Genomic DNA, 20,189 nt, shown 5'->3' on the forward strand with positions numbered 1-20,189 from the left:
AATGGTGCTCTGGCTATAAGGAACCAAAACTGTGGCCCATTTCCAATAACTGAAACCACCCTTATGAAACTGATTTTAGGGACTGATCCTAGCCTTGGCTTCCACTTGTCATTGTACCTTTATTTTCCTTTTATCTTCACTTTCTCATTTATTCCATTATTCATCTTTTATTATATGTACATATAAACTGCTTTAAATATTGTAACGATATGGCATTTTATACATACATATAATAACTCAGTTATAATAAATAAATATAGTAAGTTGAGTTATTACATATATAACTCAGTTATACACACAACTCAGACATACACACAGTATTATATATTCATTTTCAAGTCATTGATTCCATAGTTTAACACTGTGTATGCTGCCTTATACACTAATTACTTGGCATAGATATGTCTTATTTGTTCAATTCATTTATAAGTTCCTTGAGGATAACGTCTTATATTCATTCAAGTCTCAGTAAAACCCAGCTATATTTTGTTTGATTTATTGTTGATTGGGATATGTTCATAATCTGACAAGGTAAGTGACTCCTAGATTAACCATGCTGTCATACAGACCAGCCTTTTTAATACCAGTGGCAGAAATCGGGCTAGGCTGGCCGTGAAGTTCATTGCTACTCTAATTCCTGTCTTCTTTACTTTGCAAAAGTCCACAACCACATGGAAGAACCACCCCATCATGCTAACTGAATTGTCATGTCAAAGTAACTCTCAGAGAAAGTATCAACATAGCTAACTTTCTACGCGTGGCAGAAACTCTCTTTCCCCCATCTCTTTACATACGTACATGCTTTGGCTTCAAAGCAGTGGAATGCAATGCATTTTATAAGCCACAAGGAAGAATAGTCTCTTTAGTGTTTTGTGTCCGCCCTAATCAGATCACATAAATTATATGTGGATGAATATGTAGACTTAAACAGGAAAGACTACCAGCACCGCTGTGTGCACATTTTTATTTTACACCCCCCCCCAAAATGATGAGCTTACTATTAGCTTATAAGTAATTGATCTTTCAACAAGAAGCTTTTTGAAATGTGGATAAGAGGAGGGGTAAAAGCGGGGAAAAATTTGTCCTTTGGTGTGACAAAATCTGAGACCATAGCTACTGTGCTATGTGAAAGAAATTGGCTGAATTCCGTTATGCTGTCTCTGATGATACACAATTCAAGGGGTATTTAACAGGTACATACACTGTGCAGTATTCTCTCCAAACCTCAAAGATGTCTCCCACTTATGTAATTATCTCACATTTATTTAAATGAAAAAAAAACCTGACATTGATTATCTGGCATTAGCACATCTTTGAATAAAATAATCCCGCATGTGGGGCACCTGGGTGGCTCAGCTGATTAAGCATCTGACTCTTGATTTTGGCTCAGGTCATGATCTCACAGTTTGTGAGTTCGAGCCCCAGATGGGGCTCCATGCTGACAGTGTGGAGCCTGCTTGGGATTCTGTCCCTCTCTTCCCTCTCTCTCTGCTCATCTCACATGTGTGCTCTCTCTCAATAAATAAATAAACTTAAAAAAAAAAAATCCTGCGTGTGACATCCCTAGGAAATAAGGTATACCAGCCATATGAATGTTCTGGATAAATGGAACTTCCCTTTGGATGCATTAGACTTTGAGAGAAATTTAATAATTTTTGATGGAAGACCTTTACCACAAATCACACCATTCCTTGCTATTGTACCCTGGGTGACAGGGTGGTTCCCTTTGGGGTTCCTTGGCCTGGGGCCTCTGACTGCCTTTGCTGAGTGACTCTGGATTGAGTGTTCAAGAAGTAGAGGCTGGTCTGTTTTATTTCCTGTCTTCTCTCTGTGCTGACAGCTATCTTATTCATTTCCCAACCACACTCCACTCTTTAACTTGACACCCGATTATGTGGAGGGTGGGGCAGGACTGAGGTGGCCCCACTTCTCTGGAGATTAAGGATATCAGCTGCATGAAAGCCACTTACTTCTCTTTACTCCCCTAGCTTCTGGCCACTCGAGGCCCCCCTAGGCTGAAGGATCAGCAGGCATGCTGGTCAGTAACTGTTCCCAGCATACACTGCTCAGGGAAGTCTGGTTTGGTAGACATCTCAGAATGGAAATCTAGGGAATTTGGAAGAGGTTCATGTCCAGAGGTTTGTGTTTATAAGTTTCTCCCTTTTTGAGAGAAATAATGCTGGTGACTCTGTGTATGATGGATGAGAACAAAAGGAGAAGCAGGTAGACCTACAGAGATCCTGGATTCTGTGGGCTGTTGGGCCTCAATGGAAGGTGAAATGAGTGTAGATTGGAAGGGGTTGGTGGAATGGAGACAAAGGACAGATATCATAGTGAAACCCCTCTACCTCCTGCTTCCATGACCTGAGAGGTTACATCAAGGGGGGTGAGGGGGAGGAATCCTTTGTTGTTCCACTCAAGAAACATAGAATAGGGCCAGAGTAGTACAGTGTGCTGGCCAAGCATTGACAGGTCCGTCTTTGTGTTATGAACCAGGAGAAACCCAGTTAGACAGTATACTGGAGCCACTTCAGTAATCTCAGGGCAGAGAAGAACTTCTGGCCATAAATCTATGGGGCATTGTAACAATTGACAGGGGAGTTTTACTGGCTGTTATTTCTCTTGTACAGTATTGTTTTTAGTGCTTGTTTAATCATTGTTAATGTGAAATCATTTTTTTTCTTGGACTTTGTAGCAGTTTATTACAGAGGCAGATAATCAGCAGTGTTCTTTATAAAAACAGTAAAAGATTAAAGCAACTTGTGTGCCTGCCTTGCCCAGAGCACGTTCCCGTTAAGATTTGTGAAGTTGATTTTGATTTGTTTTGAATTTTCTGTCCTTGCTTTTGAATATGCCTTTATAAATGTCACCATTGTCACAAAAGGAAGTATAAAAAAATGGAGGCTCATTTTGAGGTTTTTTTTCCCTTTCTGCCAGGAAGAAAAAAAATGAAATAATAGCTGGATTTATTTGTCATGATTGTGAAGAATCTTCACATTGTTTTTAAATACTTTATTCTAAGAATTATTCTAACAGGAGTTACTGAGAGGAAAAGAAAAAAAGAAAGTTCATTAAGTGATTCTACAACATTAAGTCCTGTATTTAAGTGCCCTCTTTTCAGAAGCTTCCCTGACCCCCTGGGATGCAAAGCAGGGTAAAGACTTCCTCAGCTTTCTTCTGCATGTGTGATTATAATAGCAGATTTACACTTCTGTCTCCTCTCCCTGGACTGTGAGTCTCTTGAAGGCAGGGATCGTGTCTGATGCATTCACCTCAGCCAAGTTTGTAACCGCGGCCCAGAACACCAGACTTAATGATCAGAAATAGACGGGTCCACGTCCACTTTTCAGTTACCAATCCACGTCAGTAGAATGTGCTCCTAAAAACATCCTTCTTAAAATTTAACCACAGTGATTCATGATGTCAATTTCCAAAACCCCCTGCCAGAGGAAAAGTGAAATCAGTTTTGTTGCCAGACTGTTAAAAGATAAACGGGAGGGGGCAACAGAAAGGTTTTGATAAATTAAATGAGGGCTTGAGAAAGTTCTACACATTTTTCTTTCTCTAATTGTTTGCCCAAATTCACTGTTCTTATGAGAAAGCATGAGTTTCTAATGATTAACATCCTGGGTTGTGGGAGGTGTGCTTCATTAACAATATGTGGATTGTGTTCTTTTACACACTCACCTGTAATGTCAATATAAATAGTTTCTGTGATGAGTAACTAGGTTTCTGAGAGAAGTGTTTCCTTTTATTACAGCTGATAACACAGCGTTGTATGAGGCTGGTATGGCTAACTAGTGAGAGGTTTTGATATATAATGGAAATTATACTCCATTGGTTCCCTTTCTAGGCTCCCCAGATGCCACCCTAAATATTTATTGACAGCATTGATACGTGGAGAATTTACTCAAAGTAGTGGATTATTTTTCTCTTCTTCCCCCTCCCATGCCATGTCACTATAACTCTGCTTTCTAAAGGAAAAATATCTTCAAAATTGCCAGCTTTTCTTATCTAGAGATAGAGAGCAAGTGGGTCATCAAATTTACCCTGCCCTTTTATTCATAGAGCTGCATAAAACCTGTGCCACCCAGAGCACTGTGAAGCTGCATACTCACCAATTTCAAGATAACATGAAATATTGCATAATCAATTATGGAAAATAATGAAATGGAATGTTGGCATGGAAAACCCCCTCAGAGAGTGTTAAAACAAGGAATCAATTGCTCAGGAAGAGTGTTAAAATTACAATCAGTCAAGAAGTCTTTATGAAGGGGCAGCCGAGGGTCCAGACCTGCCAGCCCACATGGGAAGGGTCGGATATAAGTTACTCGTGTGTTCATTGCTGGGGAAAGACTATTATTTATTCCACAAACACTGAAGGAGTTGCTTGCTTATCTTGTGGGCTAGGTACCAGAGATTCACAGGTGAATAGCAGAAACATGCAGAAGGGAAGGTTTTCCCTCTTAACAACCATTTATGAGGTACATTTTTTTTTTTGCCGGGTGCTGTGGTAGGCACTGTAGGATCTGTGGCCTGACGTTCCGCCCCGTCCTCACGGAGGGCAGACACACACACATGAACAAGCAATTACAGTACTTTGTGAAAACAGGGGCATTACAACAGAGATCCGATGACACGAGTAGTACAAAATATAAAACCAAAAATCAAGTGCTCATATTGAGAAACAGACATGTTCACCTATTCTTGCAATTTCTGAAGAAGCTGAGGAACCAGGAAACATGCAGATATTAAAAGCTTACCTATTTTCTTACTGCTTCTGGATGTAGGCAGCTGCGGGCAGAAATGGGGATGAAGAGATACCCAGCCCTTTAGTAAGAAACTTACAGAGGATTGGGCACCTGGGTGACTCAGCCGGTTCAGCGACCGACTTCAGCTTCAGTCATGATCTCACGGTTTGTGAGTCTGAACCCCACATCAGGCTCTATGCTGTTAGCACAGAGCCTGGAGCTTGCTTTGGGTTCTGTGTCTCCCTCTCTGTCCCTCTGCCCCTCCCCCATGTGCTTGTCCTCTCTCACAAAAAATAAATAAATAAAAAATAAACATTAAAAAAAACTTAACAGAGGATACAGGAAAGCAGAACTTTGGTATCTTCCTTGGCAATTGGCTGGCACTCTTCTCTTTCTCTCTCCCTCTCTCTGTCCTTTTCTCTCTCTCTCTCTCTCTCTCTCTCTCTCTCTCTCTCTCTCACACACACACACACACACACACACACACACAGAGTAAGGCATAAAGTCTGAAAATGGTACACCCCATTCTTTTTCTGAACACGAGACAAAAATATATCATTGTTTGGAAGTGTATCTTCAACATCCCCAAAGAAAAGAAGGCCAGAAGTCTGATTCTGTTTTACAACTGGAACATGGTTTGATGCTGGAAAACTATTACGGCAGTCTTTGTGTCATGTTCTATGTGAAAATAAGGGACCATAACATGCAAATGAAGAGGAAGAACCCCTTAATGAGATGGCTTCCAAAACTATGCTGCTTTTAATTTTCACTCACCTTTTCTCCTTTTCTGTGTGGCCCGCAGATAATCTCCTGGCTCTTTCATTTTTCTAAAATGGGAATAACAAATACACTTTGACATGTCTGTATTCCCCCACCCATGCTGAAATTATCTGCAACATGAACATGTATAATAATTGTTTCTGGGGAGACAATCTCAGGGTGGAGTCTTTTCGGTTTCCCTGAAAAGAGTGCTAAATAAATAACTAAAGCTTCAGACACACACACACACACACACAACAAAACAAAGAAACATACAGGGGAGCCAAATTGCCCTCACAGACTGATAAATTCGAAATAAGATGCTGATCTTGTTTTTGCTGGAATGAGACTATAATAAGACCCAGTAGAGCAAAGTAAGATTTGTTTTGAAATCACCCCAAGCATATGAGAGAATTCTGGGACTCTGCCCTGGATACTACAACATGTATGTTGCTGGTACATTTGGCCCCAGCTCCTTGTGACAACAGTTTGTGGAGAACATATAGGTGGATCTAATTAACTGCTGCCCAAAGCCTGACCTGTTACACCACATGTCACTCTGGGGATTTTCCTGGAGAGAAGAACATGACCTCCTATGGCCACTAAACCCCTAAGTAGTAGTTGAGTGAGCGTCGTCCCCTACGAGAGTCATTTTCACAAGGTAGAGACCACATTAGTTCACCGTTCTATCCCCGGTCTGGCACTCATACCCACCACACAATCATCTCTTAAAAACATCTTATTTGCTAATTGAATGAAATTCTTCTTGTCAGAACAGACTAACTGGTTCAAAGTCTGGTTGTTGTTTTTTTTTTTTTTTTTTTAAGTTTATTTTGAGAGAGAGAGAGAGTGAGCAGGGGAGGGGCAGAAGGAAAGGGAGAGAGAGAGAATCCCAGGCAGGCTCCTTACTGTCAACGCAGAGCTGCATGCTGGGCTCAAACTCATGAACCTTGGGGTCATGACCTGAGCCAAAATCAAGCATTGGACGCTTAACCGACTGAGCCACCTAGGAGTCCCTGGTTCAAAGTATTTCTGATGGAGGTGTTTTGGGAGCATTTTCCTGATCACAGAGCCTGATTGTAGTTTCGTGTAGTTTCAATTTCTACTACCACTTTTCTCCTTCTCCACAGAATCGATGTGGTCTACCAAGCAGGAGTGCTCTGTTATTTCTTCATTTGTGTATTATTTTACTTTTTATGAAGGGAATTTCCCACCCACAGTCTTAATTCATCCTCACAAAAACTATCTCATGTTTTTAAGTGAGGAAATAAGTCCGAAAGAATTAAGTGACTTGACCAAGTTCTTATAGCTGGGAAGTATAGAACTATGCCTTGAATCCTTCTTTGTACTATGAGTTCAGTGCTCTCTTGAACATATTCACAATGTCCTAGACTCATGGAAATAAAGTTAGTCACAAACTCACTACTAATGAATGTATGAGTGGAAATTTCCCAAGAATCAACAAGCTATCCGGAGTTCCATTGAATGGCCACTTGAAAATGAGTTTGTTAACGGGGTGCCTGGGTGGCTTAGTTGGTTAAGCATCTGACTTTGGCTTAGGTCATGATCTCACAGTTCATGAGCTCAAGCCCTGCTTGGGGTCTCTGCTGACAGCTCAGAGCCTGGAGCCTGTTTCAGAATCTGTGACTCCCTTTCTCTCTGCCACTCCCCCACTCACACTCTGTCTCTCAAAAAATAAATGCTAAAATAAAAAATTTTTAAATGAATTTGTTAAAAGTAAGTCAAATTAATTTCACTTAGAAAATGTTAGCATTGGGGCACCTAGGAAGTTCAGTCCGACTTTTGATATCAACTCAGATCACAGTCCCAGGATTGTGGGATCAAGCCCTGAGTCAGGCTCTGTACTGAGCATGGATCCTGCCTGGGATTCTCTCTCTCTCTCTCTCTCTCTCTCTCTCTCTCCCCTGCTCATACACACTCTTTCTCTAAAATAAAATAAAATTAAAAAAAAAAAATTTTAGCACCTCCTGATGTAATTTGGAGACAACCTAGAACTTGAGAGAGAGAGAACATTTTTTGGGCATACCACTTAACCTCTCTGAGACCCTATTTTTAAATTGAATAGAATAAATTGAATAGAATGATACCAGCTTGGCTAACTTCAAAGGCATGTTCTGTCAGTCAAGTCTAAACCAATGCACAAAAAATGCTAAAAACTATGAAGCAACATCTCAATGTCAGATGTTATTTTTATAAATACACAGTGTATGTCTAGATGTGGCCACCACATTTGGAAAAACCAGGGTCTTTGGCTGGTATATGTTACGGAATGAAGAACAAACTATTACAAGTAGCCATATGACTGGGTGAATATGCTCGTCACGTTTAGATCGTGGATATGTGAGCTGTACATGAAATAGGTATGGGTTTGTCATTGAAGAATCCAGTTTCCTGGAGGACAAGACGAAATAAGAATAAAATGCCCACTGGGACACATCACATTTCATTTTCTTCATGGAGTCCTCTGAGGGAGGTAATGTTCTTGGTTCATTTTTCAGTTCTGGAAACTGAAGTTTAGAGAGTTTGTGGGAAAATCGTCCAAATCGTAAAGCAAATGCAGGGTAGCATCAAGACTATGGCTGGTGATCGTTTGGTTCAAAGTCTAGCAAGGTTTGGACTTCCGATCAACACTGATGACAAAGCATGGCAGTGTTCCTCTGTCTCCAAAAGTCATTTGTGCTGGCATGCTAGTTGTCTCTTATATAAATCTTCTCAGTTTGTCAGCTTACAAGTATCTATATACTATTTCAGCTTTGGGTCAATGTATTAAACTCTAGACACATAAGCACAGGCTATTTGGGGTCATTCCAGTGGGGTCTACTGAGGACAGAGTGAGGCGCCTGTACCTCCCATAAGCAAACTCTAATAGCTCTGTTAACGTTGGACAGACCGTTCTAATGGAGGACCTTTTCCTAGCAGCTCATTGATTATAAATACTACTCTTAAGTATTCATACGTGGCTTAAAACGTATTTGTCCAAATGAAAATAATGATTTTCAGGAGCAGCGATGTAAACCCCAAGCATCTATGCTGTGGCAACCGTCAGTGGAGAGTTCTTGGCTTATAGCGAGTTCTCTTATGCAGAAAATTATGCAAAGACAAAAAATGTGGTGAATAACTGTGCCATTTTTTTTTCCTATTTCTTTTATAGGTTGATGACCAAATGAAACTGCTTCAGAATTGCTGGAGTGAGCTCTTAATTCTCGACCACATTTACCGACAAGTGGTACACGGAAAGGAAGGATCAATCTTCCTGGTTACTGGGCAACAAGTGAGTATAGAGAATCAAAAAAAAAGAAAAAAAAAGAAAAAAAGTCTTTTTATTAAGCATGTTCAGAATGGCAGGAATTTAACTAGGTCAGAAGCACTCTGGTGCTTTGAAAGGGAGAGATTGGCTGTACATAATTTAGAAAAGCTGGCTTGGTGCACTCTGTTCCTACACTGATGATTACGGTTAAACTTGTAAAAGCAAACATAATCACAAACATTCTGCTGCTTTCAGTCTGCTGGGATTGAAAGTTGTGCTTTGAAGGGTCCAAACAATTGCTAAATCAGAATTCACGATTAGTACCCAGCATTTTTTCCACGAGCTTCTGCATTAATCTATCACACTTGTTTATCAGCCATTAAAAAAGCTTATACGTTGTGGAATCTTTACTGTCTTGAAGTCATAGTGGTGGGAAAGACTGATTCAAATATCATATATAAACTAAATGTTTGGCATAAAGGCAAGCACGTGAAAGGGGACAGGGGTTCGAGTTTTCAAGAGCCAGCCATCATTCAAAACAAAGGCAGAAAAAATTACTGTTAGGTCCTACACCTTTCTGAATTGATGTTTGTCAGTCAACAAATATTTACTAAACGTCTGACGGTGTGCTAGTCACTATTCTAAGGTTTTGGCAGGTACTAGTGAACAACACAGAAAAAGGCTGCTACCCTCGTGAAACTTAACATTATAGTAGGGAGAAGCTGACAATAAAGAATAATCCTGTAAGAAATCTATATATAAGGAACATATACTGTATTTGAGGTCCAAGTGCTGTTGAATAAAGGAAGAAATGGAAAAAAGAAACAGGAAGTTCTGTGCAAAAGAGAATCAGCACACATCCATGGGCATATGTTGCATTGTGACCCAAGGATTGCAGTGTTAAATAGGAGTGGTTGATTTGGTCTTATTGAGAAGGTGATATTTTAGCAAAGACTTGGAGGAGGAGAGATAGTTGTTGGCTTCATGGACCTAAGTCCAACTTTACAGGATTTTGGCATGTCCCTCCCATTTCATAGCCTTCATTCAATAACCGATGTGTTATTAAAATAAATGCATGGAGCATAGGGCTTCCCTAAGTCCATTGGGTCATTCCTATTCAAGCATCACTGCCGTGTTCAGCAATGCCTCAGTACTTCAGGACTCAGGCATCGTGATCTTTTACATCCAGCCATAAATGTTTATGTGCTGTGAAACCACAGCAGTGCATATTTGAAAATGAGAGGCTGTCTCCACACCATTTGCTGTATTATTAATAAATCACATTTTCCCAATCAAATTAAAGGCAAGCACTATTTCAGAGTTTTTGCAAATTGGATCAATTCAACCATCTCCATCACTGTCTGGTCCCTGCTTTCTGTACATCTCTTGAGAAGAGCCTTCTAGACGAGAAAATAAAGTCTCATGGGCTTGACGTCTTGCACTTTGAAATTTCTGTTTAACATTTTCGTCCAGTGACCCAAGTCTTTGGAGAAAACGTACCCATTTCTAGAGTTTAATCACTGGGTATGACTCCTAGCCCCCTCTCCCTTCTATATTCCCCCATCCCTGCCCAAGTAGAAATTGCATTAGAAGAAGACTCAGCCCACAGATTAATTTGATTTCATTTCCTTCCGAGTTTCAGAAATCAAATGGGTTTGTGCAGTTCTTTCTCAAAGCACTTCCATTATTGCTCTTTAGAAATACTCCTTATTTCACATTTCATTTTGCCTTAAGTGCTGTCCCTGGGTGAAAGTAATTACCATTTAAAAAGTAGAGAAAGTGCATTTCTTCTCTCTGATTTTCAAAACCAAGAACACTCAGGAATAGATGGTATTTATAGTCTTTAGTATCAATTATTGCTACTTCAAGTTTTGCCATCACAACAGAATAGAGAACTCCCTGGTGGAGAACTAGTTCTTACGGCACACCTTTCCTGCCACCCAAATTCTTGTAGCTCTCTCCTCCGCCCTTCTAAAGTGAGTAACATTTGCATCAAACCCCTCCCCTTCCCCTTTCCATCCAATCCAATGAATTGTAATGATTCATTATAGTATAGTATAGTATAGTATAGTATAGTATAGTAATGATTCATTATAATCAAACATTCTTATTTACGAAAATTGTGAAACAAATCTTCTATTCTGTTTTGGAACAGAGTAGACAAAGCATTTTGAACGTATCTCCGGGCTTCTTGCAATTTACACCTTTTTTTTTTTTTTTTTAAAGATCTAATTGGCTTTATTAAGCGATTCATGAATCCAGCAATATTTCATCTCCTAGAATTTCTTAAGTAAAAGCAAAAGAAGTGCTACAAAGGAAGACTTTTCCAAAGCATGTGACCGTTCCAACAGAATGACAAAGATATTTTAATGTGGGGTCATAGACTTATTTTTACATCTCCACAGTACCTATTTAGTGCTGAATATGTGAGGTGCGTGATAAATATTAGCTGATGGTACTAAATTAGAACCATTCTATCTGTAACCTAAGTGCTTAATTAAAACAAGTTAACTTGCACTCAACACCCCTCCATGTTCCCACATCTCATCTACACTGTCTTACAACTTCCCATTTTCTGTCGTGGGGCTGAGACACCAGCACGGGTCCTACATTACTAAGTCACTTTTTTACTGTAGGAGACATGCACTGCTTCCCACCCCAAGATGCAGGGAGATACTGAGAATGTTAAGTATAATTTTCTTAGAATGATAAACACTTCCCTGATTACGGTGGGGAAACCTAGATTTGTTGTTGTTGTTGTCGTTAAAGCAACAATGACAATAATACAGGATTTGGAGTATGCTAATTTTAGGAAGATCAGGAAAGCAGTGATGAAAGGATGAAAGGAAGTGCAAGAGTAGAGCAATATGCAGGGTGGGGGGAATGATTTTTAAAAGGAAAAGGCATGGAGATGGCTGAAGAAAGCAAAAAAAAAAAGAGAGAGAGAGAGAATTTCCTTCGTTTATAGACTAACAACAATTGAACTATGGGTAGAGTATATCTTTGTTACCAGTGCAGACTCCTTTTTCTCTGGTATGAAAATGGTGTGTGTGTGTGTGTGTGTGTGTGTGTGTGTGTGTGTGTGTGTTGTACACATGTGGTCTAGTTTAGAGGAGAACTGACCTGTGTTCAAGTCCCCATTCCAAAACTTACTAGCTGTGTCATCTTGAGCAGCCCCCTTTCTCTCCAAGGTTGAGTGTCCTTGCCTATCCAGTGGGGACTGTAGTGGAAACCACCTCACAGGACTATAGTAGGAATTACAAGAAATAGTTCTGTAAAGTGCAGATGTGAAAATTAGAAACTATCAAAACTAAGCTGGCATGTAGCTGACAGTTATGAAGTCAACAACCGTATGAAGAAAGTACTATTATTATCATTATTATTATCCCCATTTTGCAGATGAGGAACTGAGGCAAAAAGAGGTGACGTATTTGATTCAAGGCCAAAACACAACTATAAATAGTGGTAGAATATTCAGATTGAGGCAGCCTCGTGCCAAACTTTGTGTTCTTAACCAACATACCAGACTGCTTTTCTGTATGGTTTTAGATGTACAGAGCTTGCTGTCACCATAGGCTCTCAATTTGGTCTTCGTGTATCATGTCAGTGCCTGACCCCTTCTATGGAACTTCCAAGCAAAACATTCATTTCTTTTTCAGTGAGTCTGAATAAATAAATGTTTTTGTTGTATATATATTTTTTGGTGTGGCCTTGTAAACACATTGTAAAAACAAATATAAATTTTCCCAGGAGTATTTTCACCTGTTTATTACTTACTGTTACGAAGTTACTTCAGCATGAAGAAAATGCTAGAAAAAAAGAAAAAGGGTCATTCCTAATGCCACCACCCTGAATCAGCTGTCTTTGTTGAGTTTTCTTCCAATCTTTGGAGAAAAGTGTTTTAAATGTGGGTTTTTCTTACTTTCCTAAATCAAATAATTCATCTGCCACTGAAACACATTGACCTACTACCACAGATTTGTGCAGAATGTGAACTTTGAAACAATGATAGAAGCCTGTTTCCATGATGCGTCGTATAGAGTCATGATGTTGATATCGTGGTGAAAAAATTCCACAGAATTATTTCAATAAAGCAAAATACCCATATGAGCAGCTTAACACTCACCTAGGGGAGAGGAACAGCTTTATTCATTTAGCTAAAAATATTCCTGAGGGCCTATCAAAGATGTGAGGGGGAAAATTAGACACAGTCCTGCACTCAGTGGTGATAAGAGGTGTAATTTATCATCTAATGATTGTGATGACTGACCCTCGCAGAGTGCTTTGTACTGTGCACTTTCACAGGAAAGCCGCGTGACACAGGTTCAGATAAGATGGGAGGAAGGTTCAGTGGAAGAAGTGCAAAGGGAATCACATGGGCATTTGAAGCTGTCCAGATTCCACTTCTAGAAGGAAGTGCCTTCTTTCCAAAGTGAAGGTGCTTGACCAAACTCCTTTGCAGGTTGAGGCAGACACCATTGCTTAAATCCTGCCGGGGTTAGAGGAGCAGTGACAAAGAATTTCTGGATAGAACTTTACCTAAACTCCACCACCTTTTACAGCCTCAACCAGAAGAAATAACGGGACTCCCAAATTACTCATTAGAAATTTCCAGGTTTGCGGTGCCTGGGTGGCTCAGTCAGTTGAGCGTCTGACTCTTGGTTTTGGCTCATGGTGTGTGAGGCCATGAGCTTGTGTGTCGGGCTCTGTGCTGGCAGCACAGAGCCCGCTTGGGATTCTCTCTCTCCCTCTCTCTTCCCCTCTCCTGCCCTCTCTCTCTCTCTGTCTCTCAAAAATAAATAAATTAGCATTTATGTATAACAACAACAAAAAGAAATTTTGAGGTTTACTTACAGAATTTTCTCAACTTCCCTGTGATGATTTCTTCTGGAACAAATGAAAATGTTTATGCTGAGTATTTTAAGATGAACAGTCATATAAAATATGCCTCAGTCCATAATATCAGGGCTATCGTCCTGACACAAAGGAAACCCAGGAAGAGATTTTTTGTCACCTTGAGACTGCATGTCAGGTCCATGCAATGCTTGATAGCAGCTCTGCTAGACAAGCTGAGGAATGTGAGGCCCCAGGTGCTCCTTGATCCCGTGTTCTGGCATTTTCCTACTGAACTCAGCTCATGGTAAATAAGGTGCATTTATTGCAACAGAGGAGGAAGAAAAAGACTAGACTTAGTTAGCTTTTTTTTTTAAATGTTTGTTTACTTTTTGAGAGAGAGAGCACAAGCAGTGGAAGGGCAGAGAGGGAAGGAGACACAGAATCTGAAGCAGGCTCCAGCACAATGCGGGGCTCGAACCCATGAACCACGAGATCATGACCTGAGCTGAAGTCGGCCACTTAACTGACTGAGCCACCCAGGCCCCCCAAGATTAGACTTAGTTTTAAGAAACAGTTCCAGGGAACTGCTTCTTGGAGCTTGAAGAGAGAGAAGAAAAGTTAGATAAAACAGCGCCACTTTTCTCCTAAGTCCCATGACTAGTGTACTGCCTAGCACATTATGTTTGCTACATAAATGTCTGCACAATTGAGTCCCTTCATGGTTCACTGAGAACTAGAGGAACTGAAATAATCCCACTGCAGACAGCAGCCCCGGGCTCCACTACCTAGTATTAAAATGAGGATTTGGTGATTCACACCAAATTTCTTGCTTAAACCTAAGGTCAGATTGTAAGCTTTCATTATATCTTTTAATCAGCCATCTACGTAAGCATATATTAAAAATCTTGTTAAGCAAAAAGGAAATAACTATTATCAGTAGTATTACTAATAATTAATATTATTAGTATTATCAGATCGATTCTATACTTTTATCCTTTTAAAACTATGACAAAAATTCATTTCTATTCAGTGTTTTAAAAGTACATGCACATAGGGCGCCTGGGCGCCTCAGTTGTTTGAGTGACCGACTCCTGATTTTGGTTCAGGTCGAGGGGATAGAGCCCTGCGTCGGGCTGTGCGCTGAGCCTGGAGCCCAAGGTTCTCTCTGTCTCTCTGTCTCTCTTTCTCTCCCTCTCTTCTCTTCCCTCCCCCTCTACCCCTCTTCCTACTTGCATTCTCTTTTTCTAAAATAAAAGAAATACATGCACATAAGACATATCTGTGTGTACATAATACTTGTGTGTGTGTGTGTGTGTGTGTGTGTGTGTATTAACAATAGAGTAGTTTAAGGTGGGATCGCTTTTCGTATTTGCATATTGTAACTAATTAACAGCCACTGTAATATCATCCCAAGGGAAAGGTCCACTGGCAACTTCTTCATTATCTTCTATCATTGTGTCATATTAAAATGACAGGCATCTTACAGTGTATATAAGTCATCAAAAATTTCGGCTGTTAGAACTAAAAAACTAAAAGCAATTTAGCTAAAACTGTTTCTACCTTCATGATGATTGAAATTTATCCATAGGGGACATCAGCTTATAGTATTTCTTCAATATCTGCCTTGAATTTAATGGCACGAAGATTACATGTAAGAGAGCAATAAATTAATTTTACTAAGTACATAAAAGACAAGGCCAGCTGCTCCTGAAATGGGCACAAACTCTGCCCTCAACAATGAAAACATAATTATGTGCGTAATAAAATGTAAGGAAGTTGCAGATGTGTGTGCTGTTTCAGGAATAAATCACCTATCCTCCTTCAGAGCCGTGCAATTTGATAAATTATCCTTGAAGGAAATGTTATTGGAGCTCCCATTTAATAAGCATGTTTGAGCTTTCAAATTAGCATGTAAATAAATGTATAGCTGGAAAGTTGTTGGTATGCCGATTGATTTCCTGAAGTTCGTCTAACTATAGAATCTTGTGGAACAATTTCAGTTTCTATCGGTTTAGTGTACTATGTCTTGAAGTGTAAAGTTCTAGGAGTTGAACTTATTATCACATCCCTGTTAGAACTGCACATATATCAGGGCGCCTGGGTGGCTCAGTTGGTTAAGCGTCAGACTCTTGGTTTGGGCTCAGGTCATGATCTCACGGTTCATGAGTTCGAGCCCCGTGTCAGGCTCTGTGCTGACGGCTCAGAGCCTGAAGCCTGCTTGGGATTCTGTCTCCCTCTCTCTCTCTGCCTCTCCCCTTCTCTCTCTCTTTCTCTCTCAAAAATAAACAAATAAACATTAAAAAAAAACTGAAAAAAAAAAAAAAGAACTGCACATATATCAACTTTTAATTAACCTGTCTTTTAAAAAAATGATTTTAGGTTCTTGTTACAATGTACTACATTTTCAAGTAGGAGGTTCTCCTATTTGAACCTATTGCATACTTGTTGGAACTATATACATATCGACACTCAGTTAACTTTATCCTAATAATGAGAAAAGTTAATTCATAGTGACAGATTTGTGGTTTATTTTAGTGCACCTTCCTCGCTTAAGGCTTAACTGGTGATTTTGATTAACATGTGCTCTGTACATAGTATGCTACTCAGCTGTGGCGCATTCAACAATTGATGCCGAGCTTGAATTGGTAGTATTACCCCAGGTACTCTCATTTCCTGGTGGTCCCAGAAGTGGGGGGCACCTTATTATCATCTACCTTCACTGCATTATTTAACGTTCAGGGCCCTAAGGGATGGAGTTCTCATAAGACCTGCCTAAGACGCTTTGTTTGTACGTGGCCATGTCGGCCCAGATCTCTGCCTATCTTGTCCCAGTTTTCTTTGGCCTTCGCGACCCTACAGGACCTTCCCGCTGTCATTCCCTCACCTGTCCCATATGTCTCTGTAGGATTTATATTATTATTATCTGGGGTAGTTAGACGATGTGTATAAGTTTTGAAGAATTTAAGGCTCAGGCACCACTTTTAAGTAAAGCGAAACTTCCCCGGAGTAGAAAGTTCCCTTGTAAGAGAACTGGCAAAATGATAGTTGAGACATGCCTTTAGGTGCTACACAGATCCTCACAGAGTGCTCCACTGTGTTCTTCTGCTTGTCCTCTCTGCTTCCAGCTCACGGTTCAGGTTGCCTCTGTACTGGCCTTTGCCTTCACACATTCTCAGAAACCAAAGAGTTCTTAGAACACTTGATGTTTAAATGTAGCAGACAGGTGCCAGCACATGGACAGAGCTGGTAGGACAGTGCTGTGCCTGATACGACAGCATACCTAGAACACACATTAACTGTGGCTTTTTCATGCATAGTTGACTCTTTATAAACTGATTGACACCTTTGGGGGTCATCTTTCCACTGACTCATAATTTTTCCCACTCTTGAAAAAGGTTTCTGTACACCCAGTATTCTCTAGTTAGAGCTGAAAATTCAACTCATCATATTTACACAATAAAAAAAAATCCATTCTGCCTTGTTTTTAATTGCAAATTCTACTCTAGGGACTCGTTCTCCTGCTTAGGAGGCAGCCCTGTGCCTTCTCCTGGAGAAGCAAGTGCAGTCAATTATGGTAATGAAATGTCAATAAATATAAAAATTTAATACAGTCTGCTCCGGGTGAGTGGCAGATGAGGACTTGCCTCCCAGACAAATTTGCTGCTGCTGCAAATATTAAATGCACCTAAAAGAGTATCTGGTTGCCTGAGAGCTCTCCAGTACAAAAAGAATGGCGGTATCAGGTACCAACTGGGCTTTCCCATTATGCTATAATTGCAGCAGCAAAGCCAGTACCATCATTGACAGCCATCCCAACATCTTAACTTATTATTCTAAGCTGAACTTTTTATGTCCCCATGAATAATCTAAGATTGGTGCATTACAGCACCTTTTTTTTTTTTAATGAAGAAGAAAATAAGCCTTTTTTGTTTTGTTTTCCAAATCAAGAAATTCTTTTTTCTTTTTAAATGTTTATTATTTTTGAGAGAGAGAGGAAGAGAGAGAATCCCAAGCAAGCTCTGCTCTGTCAGCACAGAGCCCAATGTGGGGCTTGAAGTCGAGAACCCGTGCGATCATGACTTGAACCAAGAGCAAGAGTCAGATGCTCAACTGACTGAGCCACCCACGCACCCCAAGCAGTTATTTTTCTTAATACGATCATTGCCGTCTTTAGAGAAAAATGTATTAATAATCATATGAAAAGAGTTGTTGCTTTGTAGGAAGCAACAAGCTTAAGAATAATCTAAATGTGATTCTTTCATCATCCACAAGCATGCATTCTTGAACAATGACTACTTTAAAATATAGTCTCTTAATAAAATAAAAATAGAAACCTATCTCTGCCTTCACTTTCCTCATGCACTGGTTAATATCATTACGTGCTCACAGAATGCTATTCTGGATTCACTTTGTATGGATCGTACATTTTTCTTTAAACTTACTTGTGAGAGTTAAAAATTTTAGCCTACTTGGTAATGTCGTGTCACAATAGAAAAAAGACGAAGGTATATACCTGTAAAATTTAGGTAGGCAAAAAATCTGTTCCCTACAAAACTTATCAAAGTGATTAGGTTTTTTTCAGAGTAATTATGATACATTTCAAAATAATAGCATGTGTCCAACTATTTTCACAGGTAATGTCTCCTCTGTTGTGAATCTATAGTGGAATCTGATTTTACCCACAATTCTTAAAAGTTTCAATTAAAATACATGTTTCTGATTCTGATAGTCACTAAAACTGTCATTCTGTGTTGCAGGTGGACTGTTCCATAATAGCATCACAAGCCGGGGCCACCCTCAACAATCTCATGAGTCACGCACAGGAGTTAGTGGCAAAGCTTCGCTCTCTACAGTTCGATCAACGCGAGTTTGTGTGTCTGAAATTCTTGGTGCTCTTTAGTTTAGGTAAGGAATCCTTTCTCATACTACATACAGCCAAATGTTACTATATGATGCCAGTCTCGGAGTGTCTTGAAGTCAATGCATGTTTTTGTTCTACCAAGGTAATGCCCTTCTTTTCAAATCACGAAATCTTCAAGCGTGAATATATTTTTATGTATATCCTTCTGCATGATTCATAGCTTGTTAGTAGGTGGGTTAGGGGTGGAAAAGGAGTTATTAGACTGGAGTCCTGAATTTTCTTTCATAATGGACATAATGAGTAAGCAGCAGTTATATAAAACTGTGTCAGAAGGTTGAATGGAGCTTGCTTAGGAAGGACGTATGGTATCGAATTGGAGCCATCCTTCTGCTATTGATGATTTCTATGTGCCTTTTGTTGCAGCTTGCAAGCTACTGCTGTTTTTACTGTAAATGATGGATAGTAATTAAAAGCCTGTTTCTTAAATCTCTATCAGGATTAACCAGAGAATGTTTATAACCAGATGCATCACTATGCAAGTATAAAAGATGATGGTTGTCAAGGGGAAAGGATGCTTCTTTAGGAAAGCTTTGGAGAAGAAAGATAACTAAGCAAGACAGATTGGCTAAATCAAGGTTCTCAGTGAGTCAGTTGAGAAAAATCACCACTGCTTGGAATAAAAAAAGGATTAAGGAGATGGATTTTTATTGACTTCAAAGGAACAGATTTTTCTGCCTGTCCCATACTAGATTTCTGTATTTTGTTGGCTTAATAAAGCCAACTTAAATAAACTTTTTGCCAAGTCCATTTATTACTTATTGGCAGACAGCTGAGGGAGGCAACTTCCCCCGAGTGAAAACACTGCAGAAATCAGATTTACCAACATATGTTTTTTCTTTAGTCTTCAGTTATAAGATAGTTGTGAATTCATAGCCGAAGAAATAAAACAATAAAACAAACTGCGAAGTAAAACAGATGTGTCTACTCTCCAAATTTGGTACTTTCATTTTAAAATTCTTCGTGACAGCACTGCACAACTGTTGCTAATAAAGGGATAGTTTGAAGTAATAGAACCAGAGTTAATTTTTCACATGTAGTCAACATTTAAAATAAAAAGAACTTTTTCATATTTTGGAAAATGTGATAAATATAGCAAAGAGAAATGTTACTGAAAATTTAAAAAGACAACAGAATTTCATAGATGTGGTGTTCAAAGGTTTGCAACGCCAGGACTGGATCCTGTGTGGTTTCTGTATTAACCACTATAAATAGGAAAGTTCTACTCAAGTAAGTCTACATCTTTTACCCATGAACAGTGTTTAGAAAATCAAGAGGAAGATCGCACAGGCCTACATGCTGTAATCTCACAAATCATTCTGGTTTATGGCAAGATCTTCGTCTTTTCGACTAGCGCCTTTTGATCAGTAATTAAATGGAAAACGTGGTAATGTATGTGTAAGAAATCTTACAGCATCTTAGGGACAAAATATTTAAAGAGAGTCCTGTCACTTCAATCATATTTTAAATTAGGTGAATAACTGCATTGCATTTCAAGATGGAGAGATTAACCATGAACCGTGTTTCGTTTTCCTCCCTTTTAGTCTTTCCTTCATCGTTTTTCAAAATTCTTATGTTCTCTGCCAGTACAATGGAAGTAGGGGGTGGGATGGTGGTCCTGAAGTGCTTGTAACCTCTGAACCTTACAAATTACCAT

General features: G+C 39.5%; 1 protein-coding gene across 5 annotated transcripts in view; it reads left to right on the top strand.

The window, feature by feature from the left end:
• Positions 1-20,189, top strand: part of NR5A2 (nuclear receptor subfamily 5 group A member 2) — a 135,379-nt gene that overhangs the window by 64,692 nt on the left and 50,498 nt on the right. For all 5 annotated transcript variants that reach the window (XM_060644039.3, XM_060644040.3, XM_060644043.3 and 2 more), the window contains 2 exons: positions 8,683-8,802; positions 18,372-18,519. In XM_060644039.3, coding sequence (XP_060500022.1) covers positions 8,683-8,802; positions 18,372-18,519 — 268 coding nt within the window. The remainder of the gene's footprint in view (positions 1-8,682; positions 8,803-18,371; positions 18,520-20,189) is intronic.

This window comes from Panthera onca, chromosome F1, assembly GCF_046562875.1.
Source record: "Panthera onca isolate mPanOnc1 chromosome F1, mPanOnc1 haplotype 2, whole genome shotgun sequence".
NCBI classification, from domain to species: domain Eukaryota; kingdom Metazoa; phylum Chordata; class Mammalia; order Carnivora; family Felidae; genus Panthera; species Panthera onca.